This window comes from Talpa europaea (genome assembly GCF_964194135.1).
Source record: "Talpa europaea genome assembly, chromosome: 8".
Taxonomy (NCBI): Eukaryota; Metazoa; Chordata; class Mammalia; order Eulipotyphla; family Talpidae; genus Talpa; species Talpa europaea.
This window is the reverse complement of record NC_140075.1, coordinates 57,862,904-57,885,664: the sequence shown is the minus strand read 5'-3', so window position 1 is coordinate 57,885,664 and position 22,761 is coordinate 57,862,904. Positions and strand designations below refer to the sequence as shown.

General features: G+C 38.5%; 1 protein-coding gene across 1 annotated transcript in view; it reads right to left on the bottom strand.

Annotated features, from left to right (window-relative positions):
- Positions 1–22,385, bottom strand: part of REC114 (REC114 meiotic recombination protein) — a gene marked incomplete at its 5' end in the record, with an annotated part of 75,383 nt that extends 52,998 nt beyond the window's left edge. The window contains one exon of the mRNA XM_084240181.1: positions 22,227–22,385. Within this exon, the coding sequence (XP_084096307.1) occupies positions 22,227–22,385 (159 nt within the window). The remainder of the gene's footprint in view (positions 1–22,226) is intronic.
- Between the last annotated feature and the right edge of the window lie 376 nt (positions 22,386–22,761).

Sequence of the window (22,761 nt, the reverse complement as noted above, 5' to 3'; positions counted from 1 at the left end):
GCTGCTCCCTGGGCACCGGAGGAGGGTCCCACATGGCACGCAGACCTCTCCTGCCGCCCGCTGCTCCCCTCAGCAGTGTACTTCGGTCCTTCTGCCTGCTCTGCTCCCCGCTCTGGTGAATTCTCTCACCCTCCCGCGCTTCTGACTGTACCCAGTGCTTGTATAAATAAATAAATCTTTAAAAAAATAGTAATAATTAGCACATACCTAACCCAATATTGTATATTTTTATATGGTTATTGCATTCTATGAGAAATAGTATTCTTAGTTTCCTATCTGGGGCTCAGAATTTTAATGCGATGTTAAAATTCAAGATTTTCATTAAGTCTCTCTAATTCATTTTAAATTTCAAATTTAAGGGCCTCCTTGGTGGCACAAGGGGTTAAGCTGCAGCACTATGAAGCTGTTCACAGCCACTGCAGCACTAGTCAGATCCCCAACCAGGGAGCTAACCCCACATGGCGCAGCAGACCTCTCCTGCTTTGCCCCTTGCTCCCCTCAGTGTATTTCAGTCAATCTGCCTGCTCTGTTCCCTACTCTGTCTCTGGTGAATCCTTTCACCACTGCACCTCTGGCCTGTACCCCAGTTCTTGTATGCATAAATAGATAAATCTTTAAAATTTAAAGAAATCTTTAAAGAAAAAAAATATAATTTCAAACTTAAGAATTGAGTAATGCTCTAGGTTTCAAGAGGGGTATGTTAAGTCTTGCACTATTTCCTTCAATGGTTGTATTCTGCCTCTTTCCCATTATTAGGAATATAGTTATATGTGTGACACTCTCCCTGCTATAGTTTAAATGGAATGTTTTGTATGTTTTGTGACTACTTAAAGCCACAAGGGTAAATAGGGGTGAACCTCAGCTTTCCAGTCTAGAGTTTAGTCAACCAATTCTTTGGGAGGCAATATGTTAACATGACAATTTGGCTTTGTTTTAGAAACATAATATATGCCTCCAAAAGTGTTTAGAACACAAAAGTGCAGCTCAATGAATGATAAAATGAATAATCACCAACCAAGAGAAGAAAGAGAACATTACCAGATACTAAAAGTATCCCAGCGTTATTTCCCATTCACTACCTTCTTCCTTATCCCCTTAAGGTAACCTCCCCATCCTATGCCTTGAAAATATAAATAAGGAAGACAACGATTCTGGGTGATACCCAAATCCTCACTGCTGGAGTAGAGGGCAAATTAAAGACAAAATGACAATAAAAGACTTTCATATCTCAACATTAACTCTAAATGTAAATGGCCTAAATTCACCAATTAAAAGAGAGTTTCTGGTTGGATCAGTACATAAAATCCAACTATTTGCTGTCTCTAGGAGATGCACCTGAGCACCAAAGGTATACACAGACTCAAAACAAAGGGCTGGAAAGCAATTCCACAAGCAAATTTATTTTTTTTTATTATTCATTTTTTATTTTTTTACCTTAAGATTTTTTTAATTTTATTTATATATTTTTAACATCATTTTTCATTTTTGCACAATGTATGCATTTTCATCTTGGTTATATTCCCCATACAATTGCCGCCCCCTTATTTTGACCCTAATCCCTCCTCTCCCCCGTAGTATATCTCTGGTTTATAGTTGCTTCCACAGCAAATTTAACCCAAAGGAAGATAGGAACAGTCACACTTAGATCAGATAAAATAGATTTCCAGCCAAAAAAGGTAACAAGAGAGACAGGGGTAGACACTATGCAATGACAAAGGGAACAATACATCAGGAAGATGTAACACTCATCAACAAAATATGCACCAAACGAAGGAGCACCAAAATATATTAGGCAACTGCTATCAACTCTGAAAACATCAGAGAAAACACATTTGAGGTAGAAAACTTCAACATCCCACTCTCACCAACGGACAGAACAAGAAGACAGAAAATAAATGGGGACACAATATCCTTAAACAAAGAATTAGACCATATAGGCCCAACAGACATCTCTATAAGGCACTGCACTTCAAAAAAGCAGAATACACATTTTTCTCAGTAACACATTCTCCAGGACTGACCACATATTAGGTTATGAGCCTCAACAAACTCATGAAGACTGAAATCATATTGAGCATTTTCTCTGACCATAAAAATACCAAACTAGAAAAACTAGAAAAAAGAAAACAAATTCCCTAAGACATGGAGATTAAACACACTACTTAAAACACTACTAGGTTAATGAGAAGAATATTTGTTATTATCTCATCTATGTTTTATATTTATATCTTTTACATCATTGTGTATTCCCCATAGAGTACCCACCCCCAGTTCACCTGTGAACCATCACCATAGTCCCTTGTGCTTTTCTCTCCCGTTTTGATCTTTTTTCCTCCTCCTCCCTTGCAGAATGTCTCTTATTTCTGGTTGCCTGCTAGTTTTGTTGTATTATTATTATTGTTTTTTTTCCTGATCCCTTATTTGGTTCCCCTATATTCCTCATATAGGTGAAACCATTCAATATTTTTCTTTTTCCGTCTGGCTTATTTCACTGAGCATGATCCCTTCAAGCTCCGTCCATGTTGCTGTGAATAGCATGAGTTTATCTTTTCTGATTGTTGAATAGTATTCTATTGTGTATAGATACTACATCTCAAAGAAGAAATTTTAAAAAACCAAACCTCAAGACAAATGACAATGAAGACACAACCTTCCAGAATTATGGGACACAGCAAAGACAGTACCAAGAGGGACTTAGATAGCAATACAGGTGCACAAGAAAGAGTTCAAACAATTAACCTCATTCCTCACCTCAATGAACTAGAAAAAGAACAAACAAAACAAGAGCCAGCATAAGAAATAATAAAAATTAGAACAGAACTGAATTAAATAGAAATAAACAAACAGCCCAAAAGATCAATGAAACCAAAAGCTGGTTCTCTGAAAAAAAATTTAAAAATTGACAAACCTCTTGCTATGAGAAAAAAAGATCACAAGGAAAATGGAGAAAATTCAAATAAATAGGATCATAAATGAAAGCAGAGAAATTGTAATAGAGAAATTCAGAATTAGAGATTACAATAAATATTTATATGCAAACACGTTCAACAATCTAGATGAGGTGGACAAATTCTTAGAATTGTACAATCACCGAAGGCTGAACAAAGAAGTAGAAAACCTGAACAGACCGATCACAAGTGAGGATATTGAAACAGTAATCAAAACTGCCCCCCACCCCAATATACAGGACCAGATGGCTTCACAAGAGAGTTCTACCAAACCTTCAGAGATGAACTAATACCTGTCCTACAAAGTGGCAGGTCATAAAAATCAAAATACAAAACCAGTTGCCCTCCTATATGCAAACAATGAACCAGAAGAGGAAGAAATTAAGAACATGATCCATTCACAACCACACTGAAATAAATGACATACCTGGGAGTAAATTTAACAAAGATGAAGGGTCTCTACAATGAAAACTACAACACTGTAAAAAGAAACAGACGGCGGCACAAAGAAATGGAAAGATATTCCAGGCTCATGGATTCGAAGAATTAACACAGTCAAAATGCTCATCTTACCCAAGGCAATCCCAACTTAAAAGTGCACAAAGGACCTGAAAAGTCACTTTTTCGCATAAAAGTCTCATTTTATATGATTTTTAAATGGCCAACAGGTGCATGAAATGGTGCTCAATATCATTAGCTATCAGGGAAATACGAATCAAAGCCACAGTGAGATATCATCTGTCAGAATAGCTATTATTAAAAATACAAGCGTTAGTAAGTGCCTACAACGATGTGGAGAAAGGGAATCCTAAAACACAGTTGGTAAACTGGTACAGCCACTATGGGAAAGAGTACAGTTTCTTCAAAAGTATTAAAAATAAAACTACCATATGATCCAGCAATCAACTTCTGGGTATGTATCTAAAGGAAAGGAAACCACTGTTTTGAAGAGTGTTCTGCACTCCCATGTTCACTGCAGCATTATTTAGAAGACTGAAAACATGCAAACAACCTAAGTGACTACAGAAATATGAAGAAAATTTATGGATATATATATATAAGTACACATAAACACACAGTGGATTATGATACATTACAAAGAATGTAATCCTGGTATTTATAACATGTATAAATCTTAATGGTATTACACTATGTGAAATAAGTCAGAGAGAGAAAGAAATACTGTATGATCTCTCTTATATTTGGAATCTAAAAAAACACAAACTCATAAAACAGATTGGTGGTTACCAGAGGCAGGGAGTGGTAGATAAAGGAAATGGGTGAAGGCAGTGTAAAAGTACAAACTTCCAGTAAAAGATAATTAAGTTCTTTGGGTATGATGTACAACACGATAAATGTTAATACACAGTACGCCTGGAAGTTGTTAAGAGTAAATCTCAAAAGTTTTTATCACAAAGGAAAAAAGGGTGAAGATATTAACTAAACTTGTTGAGCAACCATTTCACAAAACATACATCTATCAAATCATTATGTTGCACACCTTATTATGAGTTTGTCAATTATATTTCAATATAACTGGGGGGAAAAAGATTTACATCAGGCTGACCTCTAACTATTGTGGCATTTTGCTATCAACAAAAATGTGGCACACACTGAGATAAAGTGTACCCATCACAAGCTAGCTTTTCAGGCACAGCTTATACATTGGTTAAATCAGAGTCTTCTCATTTTATATGTATGTAATTGTGAAAGACTAAAACTAATCTGAAATTACATGTAAAAATCAAAAGAAATATACAAAAACACAGAAAAATATTTCAACTGAACCTACCTTAAAGTAAATTACACCTATATTACAAATTATGTACTTAAGGGTTTTGTTTTCTGCTTTTAAGACCCCCTCAAAGTGTCACAGCTCTCTATACTGTTGCAAACTGCTGACTTATGCATTACAAAATATGAAAATGCACAATTGCTAAGTAGGCTATCAGTGGCTTCCCTGCTGACTCTGGGTAGCTGAAAATTCCCAAATTATTTCAACAGATTTCCAGAGCATACTATGCTAACACTCATTATAGCTGTAAAACTTAGTATTTTGTTTTTGAAATGCAAAGTGTTAATAGTAACAATCATAAACACAATTATAAGAAGTAATGACCCCCCCAGTAAATATACCTGGAGAATTTTTTTCTTTAGAACCTAAAAAAAAAAAAAATCACCTCATGCATCAATGCATGAGATGTGATTCCTTCTTTCACCAAGTATTTCTGAGAATAAGATTAAAGATCATGAAATTATTTAGTCCTTTTAAACCTAGTTACTAGAGTTAACTTGATCATCAAATGACACAGAAACATTAATTCCAAAGGGCACTTGCACCCCTATGTTTATAGCAGCACTATTTACAATAGCTAAGCTATGGAAACAATCCAAATGCCCAAAAATATATGACTGGATCAAGAAGATGTGGTACATATACACAATGGAATATTACTCAGCAATCAAAAAAGATAAACACGCGCAGTTTGCAGCAACATGGATGGAGCCAGAAGGGATCATGCTCAGCAAAATAAGTCAGAAAGAAAAAGAAAAATACCAGATGGTCTTACTCATAGCAGGAATTTAGAAAACCTAAATAAGGGACCAGGAAAAAGACTAATTAATTCAAAGTGAAAATCAAAATCAACAAGCAACTATAAACCAGAGATACACTAGGGGGGGGAGGATTAGGGTCAAAATAAGGGGGAGTGCAATTGTACGGGGAATGTAACCAAAATGATAATGCATACATTGTGCAAAAATGAAAAATGATGTAAGAATTATATAAAATATTTTTAAAAATTAGTAGTGATTAGTGGAATATATTTATTCTAAACACCTTCCATGTAATAGAAGAATATGTTATGTCTTTTAAATTACTAGAAAGACTACTTTGGTTGTTATTCTTTCTATAAAATGTAAATTATAATATTTCTGCAATATGTTTAAAAATACTTTAAAACATTTCTCAACAACCTGGACATATTTGGATGATCCAAACCTGGTAAGCTCAGTTAGCTGAGGTTCCACCCACTGGCCCCAGTGACCTGAACAACCTGCATCATATCTGGGTAAATGCTCAGACTAAAGGGAGAGGGAGACCCACACCCAATCAAAGCTCCATCTCTTGCAAAGGAAACTTGAAAGCAAACAGTGGTGAGAATGAAGAGTACAAATGATCCAGCAAGCCCTCAAGGAACAATATGCCACAGAATGAAAATCAATCTCCAGAACCCAGCAACACTGACAGGGAAGAATTTTTCTTCTTGTCAGATGAATAATTCAGAATTGCCATAATTAAGGAAGTCAAATAATTTGAATAACACAAATAAAACTCAGAAAAACAGATAGGAGATACAGGAAGACACAGAAAAGGAAAAGAACACTATGAGAAACATAATCAGCAAACAGAAGATGGAGATTGAAACTTTAAGATAATAAAGGACTGAAAGATGGAAAAAGATCAGTGGAGGAGGTAAAAAATTCTGGGAAAAGTCATAGAAATAGAATAGATGAAATGGAAGAATGCATCTTTAATCCCAAAGACAGAGATATGAAAAGAACCAAGAAAGAAAATGAGATACAAAGGAAAAGAGAATAAAGAAACACTTCAAGAATTATCTTGGGCCTCCCTGGTGGCACAGCGGTTGAGCGCTGGACTGCGAAGCTGCCCGCAGCCTCTGCAGCGCCTGTTCGATCCCCGGCTGCTCCCCAGCTACCGGAGGAGGGTCCCACATGGCACGCAGACCTCTCCTGCCGCCCGCTGCTCCCCTCAGCAGTGACTTCGCTCCTTCTGCCTGCTCTACTTCCCACTCTGGCTCTGGTGAATTCTCTCACCCTCCCGCAATTCTGACTGTACCCAGTGCTTGTATAAATAAATAAATCTTTAAAAAAAAAAAAAAGAATTATCTGACACCATTAAGTAAGGAAATATAAGTCATAGGAATCCCAGAAGGAGAAAGGGAACTGAAAAGCTATTCAAGGAAATAAATGAAGAAAACGTCGCAAACTTGAAGAAGGAAATGAAAACAGACATGCAGGAAGCTAAAAGGACGCCAAACTATCTCAAATAAACAAATCTACAGCAAGACATAGCAGTAAAGCTTCCAAGAGTTCAAGACAAAGAAAAACCAATGAAGTTGATGAGTGGGAAGAAACAGATAACCTATAAAGGAACAACAATTAGGCTAACATTAGAGTTCTATGAAGAAACACCCTAGGCAAGAGGAGACTATGAGTGACATATTTAAAAAACTCCCAAAATGCCAACCAAAAATATTTTATCTTGCAAAGCTCTCCTTCCCATATAAAGAAAAAATAAAGACCTTCTCAGACAAACAAAAATCTGGGAATTTGGTACTACAAAATCCCCACTCCTAGTAGCATTACAAGGATCCTCAGGTTCTAAACCAACAGAGGAATGAACATGAGGAACTGAACAAGGAATTAAATAGAACCACAAAATGATGTACAAAATGGCTGTAATAGATTTCCACATATCAATAATCACCCTAAATGTTAATGGACTAAACTCACCAATAACAAGACACATGGATGAGCACTATGTAATGATCAAAGGACAATACACCAGGAGGACATCATACTCAATAATACAGACTCATCAAATGAAGGAATGCCAAAATATAATACTGTATTACTATTGTCTCTGAAAACAAACAGTGGAGAAAATTACATATGAGGTAGGAGACTTCAACATCCCACTCAACAATAGACACAATGAGACAGAAAACAAACAAGGACACAATAGCCTAAACAAAGAAAATAGACCACACAGGCCTAACAAACATTTATAGGACACTGCATCCCTAACAAACTGAATACACATTTTTCTCAAGTGCATACAGATCATTTTCCAGGATCAAGCACACACTGATCACAAGACAAATATCAACAAGTACATGAAGAAAGAACTCATACCACACATCATGTCTCTCCCCATAAAAGTATCAAAGTAGAAATCAACTACACAAGGAAAGGAAGGAGCTCGCCCAGTATGTGGAGACTGAGCAACATGAACAACTCTCCCATTATGTGGAGACCACTGGATTAAGAGAAAATCAAAGAAAAAATTAAAAAATACTGTGAGATGAAGGATAATGAGGACACAACCTTACAGACTATATGGAACATAACAAAAGTGGTATTAAGAGGAGAGTATATAGCAATACAGACCCAAATCAAGAAACAAGAACCCAAAGAAACAACCAAATCTCCTATTTTGAGGAATGAGAAAAAGAACAAAACCTAAAAGAACAAAACTGAAAAAAACCCAAAAGTCAGTAGAAGGAAATAATAAAAATTAAAATAGAAATAAATGAAACAGAAATTTAAAAGGCAGTCCAAAAGATGAATGAAACCAAAAGGTGGTTTTCTGAAAAAATAAAAATAGACCTATAACCAGGCTTATAAAGAAAGAGAGGGAGGGAAAACTCAAATAAATAGGATCATTCAGGATGAGAAATTACAACAAACACAGCAGAAATCCAGAGGATAATTAGAGATTACAATGAACATTTACATGCAAACAAGTTCAACAATCTAAATCAGGTGGACAAATTCTTAGAATTATACAACCACCCAAGGTTGAACAAAGAAGAAAAAGAATACTGAAACAAACCAATCACAAGTAAGGAAATGTGAACAGTAATGAAAACCTTCCCCAAAAACATAAGCCTAGGACCAGATAGCTTCATAAGCAAGTTTTACTAAAATTAAAATATGAAGTAATACCTATCCTGCTAAAATTCTTTCAAAAAAAAATGAGACAGAAGGAATACTATAAAATACATTTTTTGACACCAACATCACACTAATACCAAAACCAAATAAAGACAAGAAAACTACAGACCAATCTCCCTAATGAACATGGATGCTAAAACCCTTAGCAAACCAAATCCATCAAAAGGATTATACATCACAACCAAGCGGGATTTATTCAGGGACACAAGGATGCTTCAACACCCAATATTCAAGCGATGTATTTCTTCACATCAACGAAAAGGAAAATAAAAACCATATGATCATAACAGATGCTGAGAAAGCACTGGTAAAGTTCAACATCCATTTATAATGAGGCCCTTGAGAAACTTGGGGTAAAAGGAATATATCTTAACATAATAAAGTCATATATGACAAACCTACAGCTAACATTTTCAATGGTGAAAAGTTGAAAGCCTTTCCATTAAGATCTAGAATAAGACAAGGATATCCTCTCTCACCACTGCTTTTCAATATAATACTGAAGTCATAGCTAGGGCAATCAGTCAAGAGAAAGATAGAAAAGGAATCCAAATTGGGAAAGAAGTAAAGCTATCATTATTTGCAAATGAATATATATGTGATATATATGGAGAACCCTAAAAAAATCCACAAACTAATTAAAACAACAAACCAATTCAGTAAAGTAGCAGGTTACAAAATCAATACAGAAAAATTAGTAGCCTCCCTATATGCAAACAATCATTTGGAAGAGGAAGAAATTAAGAAAATCATCCCATTAACAATTGTACAAAAAAAATGAAGTACCTGGGAATAATTCTAACAAAGGAGGTAAAAGATCTATACAAGGAAAATTATAAACATTGTTAAAAGAAATAGAAGACACAAAAAAATGGAAAGAAGATCCTGTTCATGGATCAGAAAAATCAGTATTATCAAAATGGCCATTCTACCCAATGCAATTTACATATTCAATGTAATTACAATAAAAATTTCAATGACAGGGCCTCCCCGGTGGCGCAACGGTTGAGCCCTGGGTTGCGAAGCTGCCCGCGGCCTCTGCAGCGCCAGTTCGATCCCCGGCTGCTCCCCGGCCACCAGAGGAGGGTCCCACATGGCGCGCAGACCTCTCCTGCCGCCCGCTGCTCCCCTCAGCAGTGTACTTCGGTCCTTCTGCCTGTTCTGCTCCCCACTCTGGCTCTGGTGAATTCTCTCACCCTCCCGCGCTTCTGACTGTACCCAGTGCATGTATAAAAACAAAAAAAAAAAACAAACAAACAGACAAATAAATAAATAAATAACATGCCTCTATAAAAAAAAAAAAATTTCAATGACATTCTTCAAAGAAATAGAACAAACATTGGTGAAATTCATACAGAATCACAAAAAATCCTGAATAGCCAAAGCTCTTTGAACTGAAAAAGAATGCAGGTATTACACTCCCAGACTTCAAATTATACTACAAAGTCATAATAATAAAAACAGCCTGGGCTCCCCAGCCTCGGAGGAGGGTCCCACATGGCGCGCAGACCTCCCCTGCCGCCCGCTGCTCCCCTCAGCAGTGTACTTCGGTCCTTCTGCCTGCTCTGCTCCCCGCTCTGGCTCTGGTGAATTCTCTCACCCTCCTGCGCTTCTGACTGTACCCAGTGCATGTATAAACAAACAAACAAACAAATAAATAAAAATACATGCCTAAAAAAATAAAAATAAAAATAAATAATAAAAACAGCCTGGTACAGGATCAAAAAACAGACCAATGGAATCAAATTGAAAATCCAGAAACAAAACTACGCATATATGGTTAAGTAATCAATGACAAGGGCATAAAGAATATACAATGGAACAAGGAAGTCTGTTCAATAAATAGTGTTGGGTAAACTGAACTGTCACATGCAAAAGAATGAAACTAGACTACTATCTAACACCATACACAAAAATCAACTCAAAATGGATAAAAGACTTGAATGTAAGACCCGAAACCATAAAATGTATAGAAGAAAACAGGCCAAACACTCCATGACATAAACTTCAGAAATATCTTTGAGGATTCATCTCCAGAAGCAAGGAAAACAAATGAGAATATAAATAGCTGGGGCTACATCGAACTAAAAAGTTTCTATACAGCAAAAGAGACAGTAACTAAAACAGAGACACCCTTCTGAATGGGAGAAAACATATGCACACCATAAATCTGATAAAGGACTGATATGAAAGATCTACAACTCAACGAAAGCAAACAACCTAGTCAAAAAATGGGCGGAAGAGCTAAAGACACTTTTGGAAAGAGGAAATGCAAATGGCCAACAGGCCTATGAAAAAATGCTCAACATCACTTACAATCAGAGAAATGCAAATCAAAACCACTACGAGATACCACCTTACACCTGTGAGAATGGCCCATATTAAAACTGACAACAACAAATGCTGGCAAGAACATGGGGAAAAAGGAGCCCTCTTACATTGCTGGTGGGAATGTAAACTGCTCCAGCCACTATGTAAAGCTGTGTGGAGGTGCCTCAGAACACTAAAAATGGATTTATCATATGATCCAGTGATTCCATGCCTAGGAACCTACCTAAAGACACAAAACCACTAATTCAAAAGGAAACCTACACTCCTCTGACCACTGCAGCACTATTTACAATAGTCAAGATATAAAAACAACCTAAATGTCCCAAAACAGATGACTGGATCAAGAATTTCTGGTATATATACACAATGGAATACTATTTGGCAATCAAACAGATAAACATGGATAAACACGCAGCAACATGCCTGGAGCTGGAACAGATTATGCTAAACAAAATAAGTCAGAAGGGAGAAGATAAATATCAGATGTTTTCACTTATATGTGGAATATAAAGAAACCAAAGAGTTAGGAAAAAGACAAAACTTGCAAGCTGACCATAGATCTGAGGCTAAGAGCAGGGGAGGGGTAGGGAGAGAGTCAAAACAAGGGAGGGGAGAGCACAAGGGACTGTGGCGATGGATCACGGATCTATGGTGGTGGGAAAACTATGGGGATTTCACCTGAGGAGAGAAATCAAATACTGTCCAAAAATTAACCACAGTATACAAAATAAATCAATTAAAAAAATTCCCAAACTAATAAATCTTACAAATATCATTACACCTCTCCTAGGTCTCTGCAACTCTCATCTTGGCCTTGGCTATTTCCATAGACACTGCCTTCTCTTCATTCACAAACAAGGCTCATTTAATCTCATGACACTTACAATATTCAAATCATATTTTTGTATGTGGGTTAAAGAAACACCTTAATTTACTTATCAGTTGTCATGACATTATTTGTGAGGTAAAGTGTGCCCCATATTCCAAATGAGTACATACTTGAGCTTTTCCAGTGGTGATCACCTCTTAAAAGAACCTGAGTAGAGTGTGGCACACAGTTTGGCAGGAACAAATCTTAAACATGAATGAATTTTAAACTGTAATGCTAAAATAAAATCTTCATTGTATTCAGACAGAAAAAAATTCTACTTTAAATTATGCTATGCAAACAAGCCACAGCCTCTAAAACTAAGCTTTTGTTCAACATCACTTGTCATCAGGGAAATGCAAATCAAAACTACCATGAGATACCATCTTACACCAGTGAGAATGGCACATATTAAAAAAACTAGCAACAACAAATGTTGGCAAGGGTGTGGAGAAAAAGGCACTATCCTGCACTGTTGGTGGGAGTGCAAACTGGTCCAACCACTATGGAGAGCTGTGTGGAGATTTCTGGACCTACTAAACATAGAGCTTCCATATGATCCAGCAATTCCACTCCTAGGTATTTACCCAAAGGACACAGAAACATCAATTCCAAAGAACACCTGCACCCCTATGTTTATAGCAGCACTGTTTACAATAGCTAAGCTTTGGAAACAACCCAAATGCCCAAAAATAGATGACTGGATCAAGAAGATGTGGTACATATATACCATAGAATATTACTCAGCATTCAAAAAAGATAAACACATGCAATTTGCAGCAACATGGATGGCGCTGGAAGGGATCATGCTCAGCGAAATAAGCCAAAAAGAAAAAGAAAAATACCGGATGGTCTCACTCATAGCAGGAATCTAGAAAACTTAAATAAGGGACCAGGAAAATGAATAACTATAAGAAAGTGAAAATCAAAATCAACAAAAAACTATGAACCAGAGACACTTTTAGGGGGGCGGGGGCAGGAGGGGAGGGATTGGGGTCAGAATGGGGGGGCTGCAATTGTATGGGGAATATAACAATAAAATTTATTATCTAATAAAAAAAAGAAAAAAAATAAAACTAAGCTTTTGTTTATTGAAGAAGGAAAACAGACTGGGAAGTATATATTTATAAATTTGTGCATTGGAAAGAGTAATGATTTTGTTACAGGAAAAAATGTTAGAACATCAACTACAAGGTTTTCTTCAAAAGTCTAAGTAATTGGGCCTCCCTTGTGGCATAGCGGTTGAGCGCTGGGCTGCAAAGCTGCCCACAGCCGCTGCAGTGCCGGTTCGATCCACGGTCACCGGCGAGGGTCCCACATGGCACGCAGACCTCTTCTGCCACGCCCACTGCTCCCCTCAGGAGTGTACCTCATCAGTCTGCCTGTTCTGCTCCCTGCTCTGGCTCTGGAGAATTCTCTCACCCTCCCACTCTTCTGACTGTACCCAGTGCTTGTATAAATAAATAAATAAATCTTAAAAAAAAAAGTCTAAGTAATCTACAATGTATGTGACATATAATTCAGTCCAACATAAGCACAATTATAAAATTATTTCTGTACCAGTCAGGTACAGATTATAATATTCTGCAGAAATCAACAACCTGCCCCAAAGCAAAGGTTTATTTCTCACTACCTATTCTTCTTCACTCTACCTGTCTTTACTCCACCTATCATTCTCACTAAAAGACTCTGGCAAAGCAACTGATATCTGCAACATGATAGCAAAGAGAAAGATGAATCACATGCTGGCTCTTAAAGCTTCTGCTAGGTCATTTCTGCTTATTTTCACTGGTCAGAAACAGTCATATGACACACAACTTCAATAGGGCAGGGATTTACAATCTCAGTGTATCTGGTGAACACTAATTACCACTTTTACTTTATAAAAGACATCTGGAATCAGATAGACATAAGGTGAAATCCTAGTTTTACCTCTTAGAAATATAATTTCCACATCTATAAAACAAAAATAGTATTAATAACTACTTATAGTATCAGAGAGATTGATTATATATAATACAAGATCAGATGCTTAAGCAGAATTATTGGCCTTGATTCATTCACTCAATAAATATTTGGGGGGCATCTCCCAAGCACTATACTGGAGTTAAAAAATCAAAAACAGGGCCTCCCCGGTGGCGCAGCGGTTGAGCGCTGGGTTGAGAAGCTGCCCGCAGCCTCTGCAGCGCTGGTTCGATCCCCGGCTGCTCCCCGGCCACCGGAGGAGGATCCCACATGGCGCGCAGACCTCTCCTGCTGCCTGCTGCTCCCCTCAGCAGTGTACTTCGGTCCTTCTGCCTGCTCTGCTCCCCGCTCTGGCTCTGGTGAATTCTCTCACCCTCCTGCGCTTCTGACTGTACCCAGTGCTTGTATGTATAAATAAATAAATCTTAAAAAAAAAATCAAAAACAAATGGAGAGCAATATTGAAACTTACCTGAGCAGACCAATTTAATCATACAATCAAAGCTTAATTTTGCTTATTTTGCAAGACTAACCTTGGGATCATTTCTTTCTTATGCCTTTGGAGATCATAAGCAAACCACTCCTAAGGTTGATATGTGGTAGTCAATGGCCGATTGCCTATCATTTAAGAAAATTACAACATTATAACCGATCACTATGGAAAAAAAACTCACTGGCTCATTATGTAAACTGCTTTATAACATATATGCCTGAGTCTCATTCTGTGTTTTGGTTTGAGTGCTCCTGGTTTGTAAACTTTTTGGTGGGTGCATGATAAACTTTTACTGATTACCACTTTGGTGATTCACTGATTTTACTTGTTATTTCTAAATTCTTTTTTTTTGTTTGTTTGTTTTTTTTAAATAGAGGCATGTTTTATTTATTTTTTTATTTGTTTGTTTGTTTGTTTGTTTTGTTTATACATGCACTGGGTACAGTCAGAAGCGCGGGAGGGTGAGAGAATTCACCAGAGCCAGAGAGGAGAGCAGAGCAGGCAGAAGGACCAAAGTACACTGCTGAGGGGAGCAGCGGGCGGCAGGAGAGGTCTGCGCGCCGTGTGGGACCCTCCTCCAGTGGCCGGGGAGCAGCCGGGGATCGAACCGGCGCCGCAGAGGCCGCAGGCAGCTTCGCAACCCAGCGCTCAACCGCTGTGCCACCGGGGAGGCCCTATTTCTAAATTCTTGATGCTAGTATTTGTACACTAAGTAAGTCTGGTTTTTCTTTTGCCATTGTTATTTGAAAAGGCCTTTTGAGTTCCAAGCAGGGAGCCCTAGAAAGGCCTTCATTTTTTTGTCATCTCCAAATTCGGAAGTGTGGCAGAATTCTAGTTCTCCAATACCCTGTTACTTGTGTGGTAATGGAACCCCTGGTTTTTAGCTGGATACACAAACTACATACACCTGCAGTACAGCAGCTAGAATACACCTGCAGTACAGCAGCTAGAATGATCACAGGGCCAAGATCCGACTACTGTGCTTTAGAAGGAAGCGTTTTATGGCGAATTACAGGAAACTTCCTTAAGAGACTATAGGTCCACTTCATCCCTTCCTCTACTCAAGCCACTGGAATATCAATTCCATCTTGAACTGTGTGCTCAAGGTCATGCATGGCAGAGAAACAAAGAAGGGTGCTCAGTTCCTGACACTGTGCCCTATCATACCAGCCCTGTATGTTCAGAAGGAAAATAAACTTTCCTCATATTTAATACATTGTTATTTTGTATTTTCTGTCAGAGTCTTAATCCTAATACAAAATATAACCTAATAACTCTCCCCAAAAGCAAATTCCATGAAAAGACAAGTTTTGATTGATATCCCTACATCTTCATAAGGGAAAATAGCCTTGCAGGAAGCAGCAGTGTACAGTAGCAGCAGGGCTGGCTGGAAGGAGAGACCTGAGTTTTAGAATCAGTTCTTCCACTTCCTAAGTAACCTGCCCTCAATTTCCTGTCTATAAAATAGTAATCAGATCTAAAGTGTGGAAAAATCAAATGGGAAGGGATCCATGGAAAATACTGTATAAATTGGAAAATGCTATATAATATCAGTATTACTTTATCATTGTTCCCCTTCCCCACTCTTCCTTCAGAATTGGGACGGGAGGATAGACTTCAGTACACAAGAAGCAGTACACAGAGAGCCCCGAGATTCTGATTCTCCTTAGGTCTAGCAGAGGAACCACGAATATGCACTTTCAACAAGCACCCTAAGGGACACTGATGAAAGCAGTCTGCAGAACAGAACTTAAACAGGTCTTACCTAGTCTTATAATCCTGTGCTCAAGTGTTCCAATTGTAGAAGATTGTGATGAAACATGAGGACAATTCCACAATGTAGTGCCAGCAAGCACAGAGCAGGTTTTCTATCGATTTGATAGACAGATAATGGAATCCCGGAGCTTCTCAGTGGCTTTTTCAGGTTTTAACGCACTTTCTACACCACCGTTGTGGGGCAACCCCACAGGCTGGCAAGGCAGGGAGACCAGGGGGCCAGGAGGCTGAGAGGCCTCCCAGCCTCTGGCTAATCTGTACGCTTTTTTGGGCTCTCTGGCATTCTCTTGTGGCCTCACCCTGTTGTAGTCAGTCCACCACTGCGTCCTGTCTGAATGATACTGCCCTTACATCCCTGGCCTCCAGACTCAGGTGTGCACACTCACGCATGCCCATGCCATACTCCAGGTGTCCACAATCAGGCATGCGCGCTCCACACCCACACTCCCAAGAGCTTTCGGCATTCAAGGCCACGGGTGATAGCCACAGAGATGTAAATGCAATGGTGTAAAAGCCTGACTATCTTTATTTACCTTACACATAGCCTCTCCAGTGCCTAACTGAATGCCAAGTACCCTAAATATTTTAATAATATTTTGGTGAATTGATGAACTGAAGTGGAAAAAAAGAGAGTAAAACGGAATCAAACTTCCACTTTGGGCCAACAAAGGAACAAGGACTGAGTTCACCCTCTTAACTGAGAAAAACTAAAAAACTGAACCAATTATAGGAAACAACAGTTTTCAAGACACCGCCTACCTGGTAGTAAAAGACATGATTCCTGAGAAACAACAGGAAACAAGAGCCAAAGTGAGGGAAGCCTTACCTTTGCCCCACACAGAGAAAGTTTCTGGGCCAAAGGGCAAGGAAGGGGAGTCCACGCAGACCTGGTGACATGTTGCTGAGTTGCAAGTTCAGAGACGTCAGTGTGACGAGAGTTTACAGAAAAGAACACCAAAGAGTACACACACAACTCTGAAACCCAGAGACTCCTTAAATCCTCAGGATCCTGATCAGCATGCACGTGTGCACAAACTACTGTAACCTTGGTGAAGAAGCACCTGAAAGGATTTAAGGGAACAAGCCAAAGAGCTCACAAAGGGCCAGGACCAGTTCTCATAATTTGCAGGGTACTGGGAGAGTACTCTAAAGAGCTTTGCCTCAGGAATGTGAAAAAAATTAGGCCTAGATCAAAATGTTGGTCTGTTTCCACCTGAGTTTAAAGTTTAAAAGCAAGATTTGAAAAGATCAAACGGTTTCCAGATTATTTATCACCAAAAAAAAAAAAAAAAAAGCTTAAGAATATTTATAGGAAAACAAAAATATCCTGTACCTGACAGGCTAAAATTCATAACATCAGAGATCCATAAAAAATTACCAGGCATGCAAAGAAGAACTACTATTTTTAAAAATAATTTTCTTGCAGTTTTACTGAATCTTAAATTTTCCTAAAAAAAAAAAAAACTGTCATTTTTATCATTTTCACCCTGTGCATTAATCTCAAAATTCCTCATCCACATAATTGCACTGCTGTTCCCCATATGAAATATTAACACTTCTAAGACAAACAGCATAGTGAATAAAAACACAAGCTCTAGAGACAGATAAACCAAAAATCTAAGTTTGAATTCTTCTCAACTTACTTCTGTGACTGTGGGCAAGCAACTGAACTACTCTGAATTTTATTTATTTATAAAATGAGTATAGTAGGGTTGCTGAGAAATATACCAAATTAAACACAATAAATAATAGCTATCATTTCATAGTTAACAGGTTATCCTAAGAAAAGTTACATTCAAACATTTACTGAACACTTGTCACATCTTGGTAATATGTGGGTACCAGGAAAACAAAAAACACTATTAAAAGGACCCAAAGTGTATCTTATATTGAATCCCCATTTAAAAGTTCCTTTAAAGTACAAACTTTATATTCTATTTCTTAATTTCTAAGTAGGGCAATTATTTTAAGTTCCGCCTATAAAAGTTAAAGGATGATTTTTTTTTCTCTTTGAAAGGGAAAAAAAATAAGAACTTGTCAGCTTCAACCAATTAGGACATACCTGAGAAATCCTTGGAATCTGAAAAACATGATAAAACTTTAATTTAAAAGCAACCTGCAATTAACATCACCTTTCAAAATTATTCTTAAATTAGTAGACTAAATTATATCCAGACATAAAATACATAAAATGGACCAATCTGTTATTATGATAATCTTTTCAGAAAGGCTTGGCTAACAGATGTAAGGAATTAAAATCAAGTTCAAGTTTGTATTTCATTTGCTCATTCCACTTAAAGGACAGATGGTTTAAAAATTAACCCTATTAATAAAACGTTTGCATATTCATTATGAATCTGATTGCTTTACCTCATACTCCTTAAATTCATTTTTTTAACTTTACTATATGGCTGCCCAACTCTTTCAAGGTCTTCTGAAGCCTTGCCTCTCAAAGTGTGGTTCTAGAATCAAAAGCATCAGCATCACCTGGAAGCTTGTTAAAATTCGAGACTTGCATTCCACACACCTGACCCACTGAGTCAGAATTTGCATTAAAAAAATCCAAGTGAGGGCCTCCCCGGTGGCGCAGCGGTTGAGCGCTGGGTTGCGAAGCTGCCCGCGGCCTCTGCAGTGCCGGTTCGATCCCCGGCTGCTCCCCGGCCACCGGAGGAGGGTCCCACATGGCGCGCAGACCTCTCCTGCCGCCCGCTGCTCCCCTCAGCAGTGTACTTCGGTCCTTCTGCCTGCTCTGCTCCCCGCTCTGGCTCTGGTGAATTCTCTCACCCTCCCGCGCTTCTGACTGTACCCAGTGCATGTATAAACAAAACAAACAAACAAACAAATAAATAAATAAAAAAACATGCCTCTAAAAAAATCCAAGTGATTTCTATGCACTTTGAACTCTGAGCAGCATAATTCTAAACCACTTTTTTTTTTCCTTCACCTTTCTTTTTTTACAGAGTTACAAAAAAGTTTTTTTTTTTTTTTTTTACTTCCAAATTATGGCTTGGTTACCTCCAGATGCTGACTTTTAACAAGAACAATCAGGCAAATAAATCAAATCAATATACATATGTGTTAGAGATTCTATATGTAATATTTATGTCTCAGACTTGACCTTTCCTCATAACTAGGACTTCAAGTCTTACAAGTCTTGTACTATTCAAATTTTCTTTTAAGTTGACATTTTTTTTCCTTAGCATGTGGCCAAATGAAAGTATTTTGTGCAATTTAACTACTATAGAGAACAGTACCAGGATGTCAGTCTTCCCATAATTTCAGAAAAAAACTCAAAATAGGTTCAACCAAGGTTGAACTTGAAAGTTCCCTAGAGGGGAAAAAAAAAAGGCCAGAATGGCTCTCTCCTCCATAATAATATATTTTTATGCTTTACCTAACATTTTTTTTTTATACTGCAGGTACTTTATATTTTTAAAATAAGAAATTCACACAGACTTAGTGCAGTTCTTTATATGGATCATCTTCTATTACTATTACACAATAGTTACAGAGCACATAAAATAGAACAAATTTTGTTTTCTCTTTCGTTCCCCTCCCCCGAACCCCCCAAAAATGACAGATCTAGAGGCTGAAACTGATCACAGCAGGCAGGATAGTTCAGCATGGATTCAAAGGAAGGTACAAATGTTCAGTTTTCAAAAGCACTGCAAAAGCTAACCTCATCTCTTGTCACTGTAGCATGGCTTTATGCCAAACTTTTGAAAACTTGAAAAATATAGTTCCTTATAAGCAATTATGAAGAGCTTTGCAAATAGAAGGAGGAAAAATTGTAATAACAATCTCCTTACATTGGTCAAAGTCAATGGACTCTGGGTTTTGGGACAAGAATCTAAGGGTTATCCAACTGCATCTGAGTCAATGTAGCCAATAAATATGCCTTAGGAGAAAGGGTTTCAAAGATGTTAAGAGAAGCTACCAACAAGTCTGCTGGGCACTCTCAAAAATTAAATGTCCTCAAACATCCCAGTTTTTATTTTATAAGATCATATTCTAGATTAGTCATCCTTCTCTTTAACTCTTTATTTATTCCATATTGCATTTGCAGCCTATATAATTTCTCAGGATACCGTGTTCCACAAGAATATAACTAGGTATTTAAAGCCTTTTTTTACGGTCTTCAGTATACAGGTATCAAGTTTTAAGTAGTGTCCCCAGCTATAATAATCTAGAATTTGGTGAACAATTCATCATGCCCCATCTTTACTCACATTCAGTCAACTCTTGGAATTGTGCACACTGGCTCCACTTCCTCCACTACCAGTCACTTTCCAGCCCTCTCTTATCTGGTTCCAACCCTCTTCACTCCACTGAAACTACTCTTGGTAAAGATCACAAGGCCCTCCATGTTGCTAAATCCAACAGACACCCCTTAGTCATTGTTTTTCTTCACTTTGCAGCATCGTTTAATGCAGTTTTCTCCTTCTTGAAATAATTTTCTGTAGCTTTGATGGAACCTTCTTTCTCCAGAGTCCCTCCCAACTTTCTGTCCATTGTCAGTCTTCCTTAGAGACTCTGTCTCCTCTACCTGACCGACAAATGTTAGACTATCTTGGGGCCTGGAATCTCACGTAATCTTATTACGTGCTGACACACTTAGATGCTGACAACACATATCTACAGCCCAGATCTTTCTTCTGAGTCTAGACCAGTGTACCAAATTATCTATCCAACATTTCCACATGACTGCTTCAGAAACATAAATTCAATACTTCCAAAACTGAAGTCTTGGATCTTTCCGTTGCTGTTTCTTCAACATTTCCCATTCCCTAAGGATCAACCCAGTTGTTGCTGCTAGAAACTCAGAAGCTCTTTGCTCTCACCACTCATTCAATCAGTTTCTCTTTTGATCTCCAAAATACATCCAGTTTCCCCTTTTCTACTGCTATCCCTGCCTCCCTACCTTCCGTTTTAAGTCATAACCTCTTACCTAGCATATTGCAATAGCGTTCTAAGTGATTATTTTATTTTAATCTACTCCTATTCCCTTCCAATTCTGTTTCCACACGTCAGCCAGAGTGAGCTTTCAAAGGTGAAACCTCCTAAGAAAAACCCATCAGTAGCTTGCTGTTGGTTTTAGGATATTGTTCACAAGGCATCTGCCTAGCTCTCCAGACAACCTCATCTCATTTTATCATTCCCCTTGTTCTCTCAGTATCAGCCTTACTTTTTTTCTCTGTAAATCACTTGTGTTAAGGTTTTTCTAAGTACCCCACCTGGAATATTTCTTCCCTGTCTTCTACTTTTCTCCTACCCCTGCTGCCCAAACCACACCAAAACACACAGGCACATGCATAATCCAAAACTACACCCAATATAGTCAAATCAGACCAAAAGAATGGACAAGTCATGGTATTAAAAATATCATCAGGACAAAAAAATATAATAATGATGGCAAACCCTTACATAACTTTATACAGACATTTTGAGGTCATCTTATTCAATGTTCACAACAATCATATGAAGTAGGTATTATTATTACATCTCTTTGTAAGATAAAGTGAATAAGGTACAGATAGAAGATAAGTTAACCAAGATCACAGAAATCCAGCAGCAAAGCTAGGATTCAAATTTAGTACTTCTGTGTATTTGCCTGGGTAAGCATGACAATCGGTTATGACGCCATCGTCTTTTCACAGGAGGAATGTGGAAGTGATTTATATAATTATGTTGTTATCTGGATACAAACTATGTCTTCCACCAGACTAAAACCATAAATGTGGGGAGAGACTACTTACAACTGCTCACTGATACATCCCCAGCACACCTAGATAATTGATGCTCAATAAATATTCGTTGGATATATGAATGGTTACTATCCCCCTGCGTAATTATTTTGAGAATGTTCTGGGTTCCAATCGTGCCTTATATTACTGTTACAGGGCAACTCCGATATGAAATGGGTTGTCTGACATGTTTCCTATGCTGCTGTCGGCCAGCTCTGCCCTCACCATGCCGGTCAATGCCCATGTCCTCTCCTCTGTCCATGTGCACCTCGAGGTGCTGGCCGAAGTCTTCCCTCCCTGGCGGGTGGAAGGGCCTCCGCTCTCTTTGCCCTCAGGCCTTACCTTCCAAGTCGGGGAAGAGGCTGTCCCCGCTCCCTGATCTGGCCTAGGCGGCTCTCCGGTGCCCAAGGGCATGAAGCGCCCATACCTCTGTAGCGGCCACTGGGCAGCAGCTCCTCCCGTGACCCCCAAAAGCACCTGCTCCTTTCCCGCCTCCGCCATGTTGGGCGTCTCGACGTGTGCTGCCCTGCGCAGTGACCAATTGGCGCAGGCCACCAATCAGGAAGCGAGGAGGCGTAGACCCGCCCACCCCTGGAGTGGAAGCCAATCAGAAGCCCCAAGACTCCTGCTGGGCAGTGGGCGTTGTTCTTGGCCTAGGGCACGTTTGCTGCCACGAGGGTAAAGCCAGGAAAGTAACTTACACCTTGCAGTGGGGCAGTGACGTTGATAAACGGCAGTTGGACTGGAATCTGCAGTCTTCTGCCCTCGCACCCCCTTACCGCAAACACTCCATGTCTTCTTCGGGTATCTCCGACAGCAGCATTTTCCGAAACTGACCTTTGCTGGGACAAGTGTATCTGCTTCCCTACAATAGCCT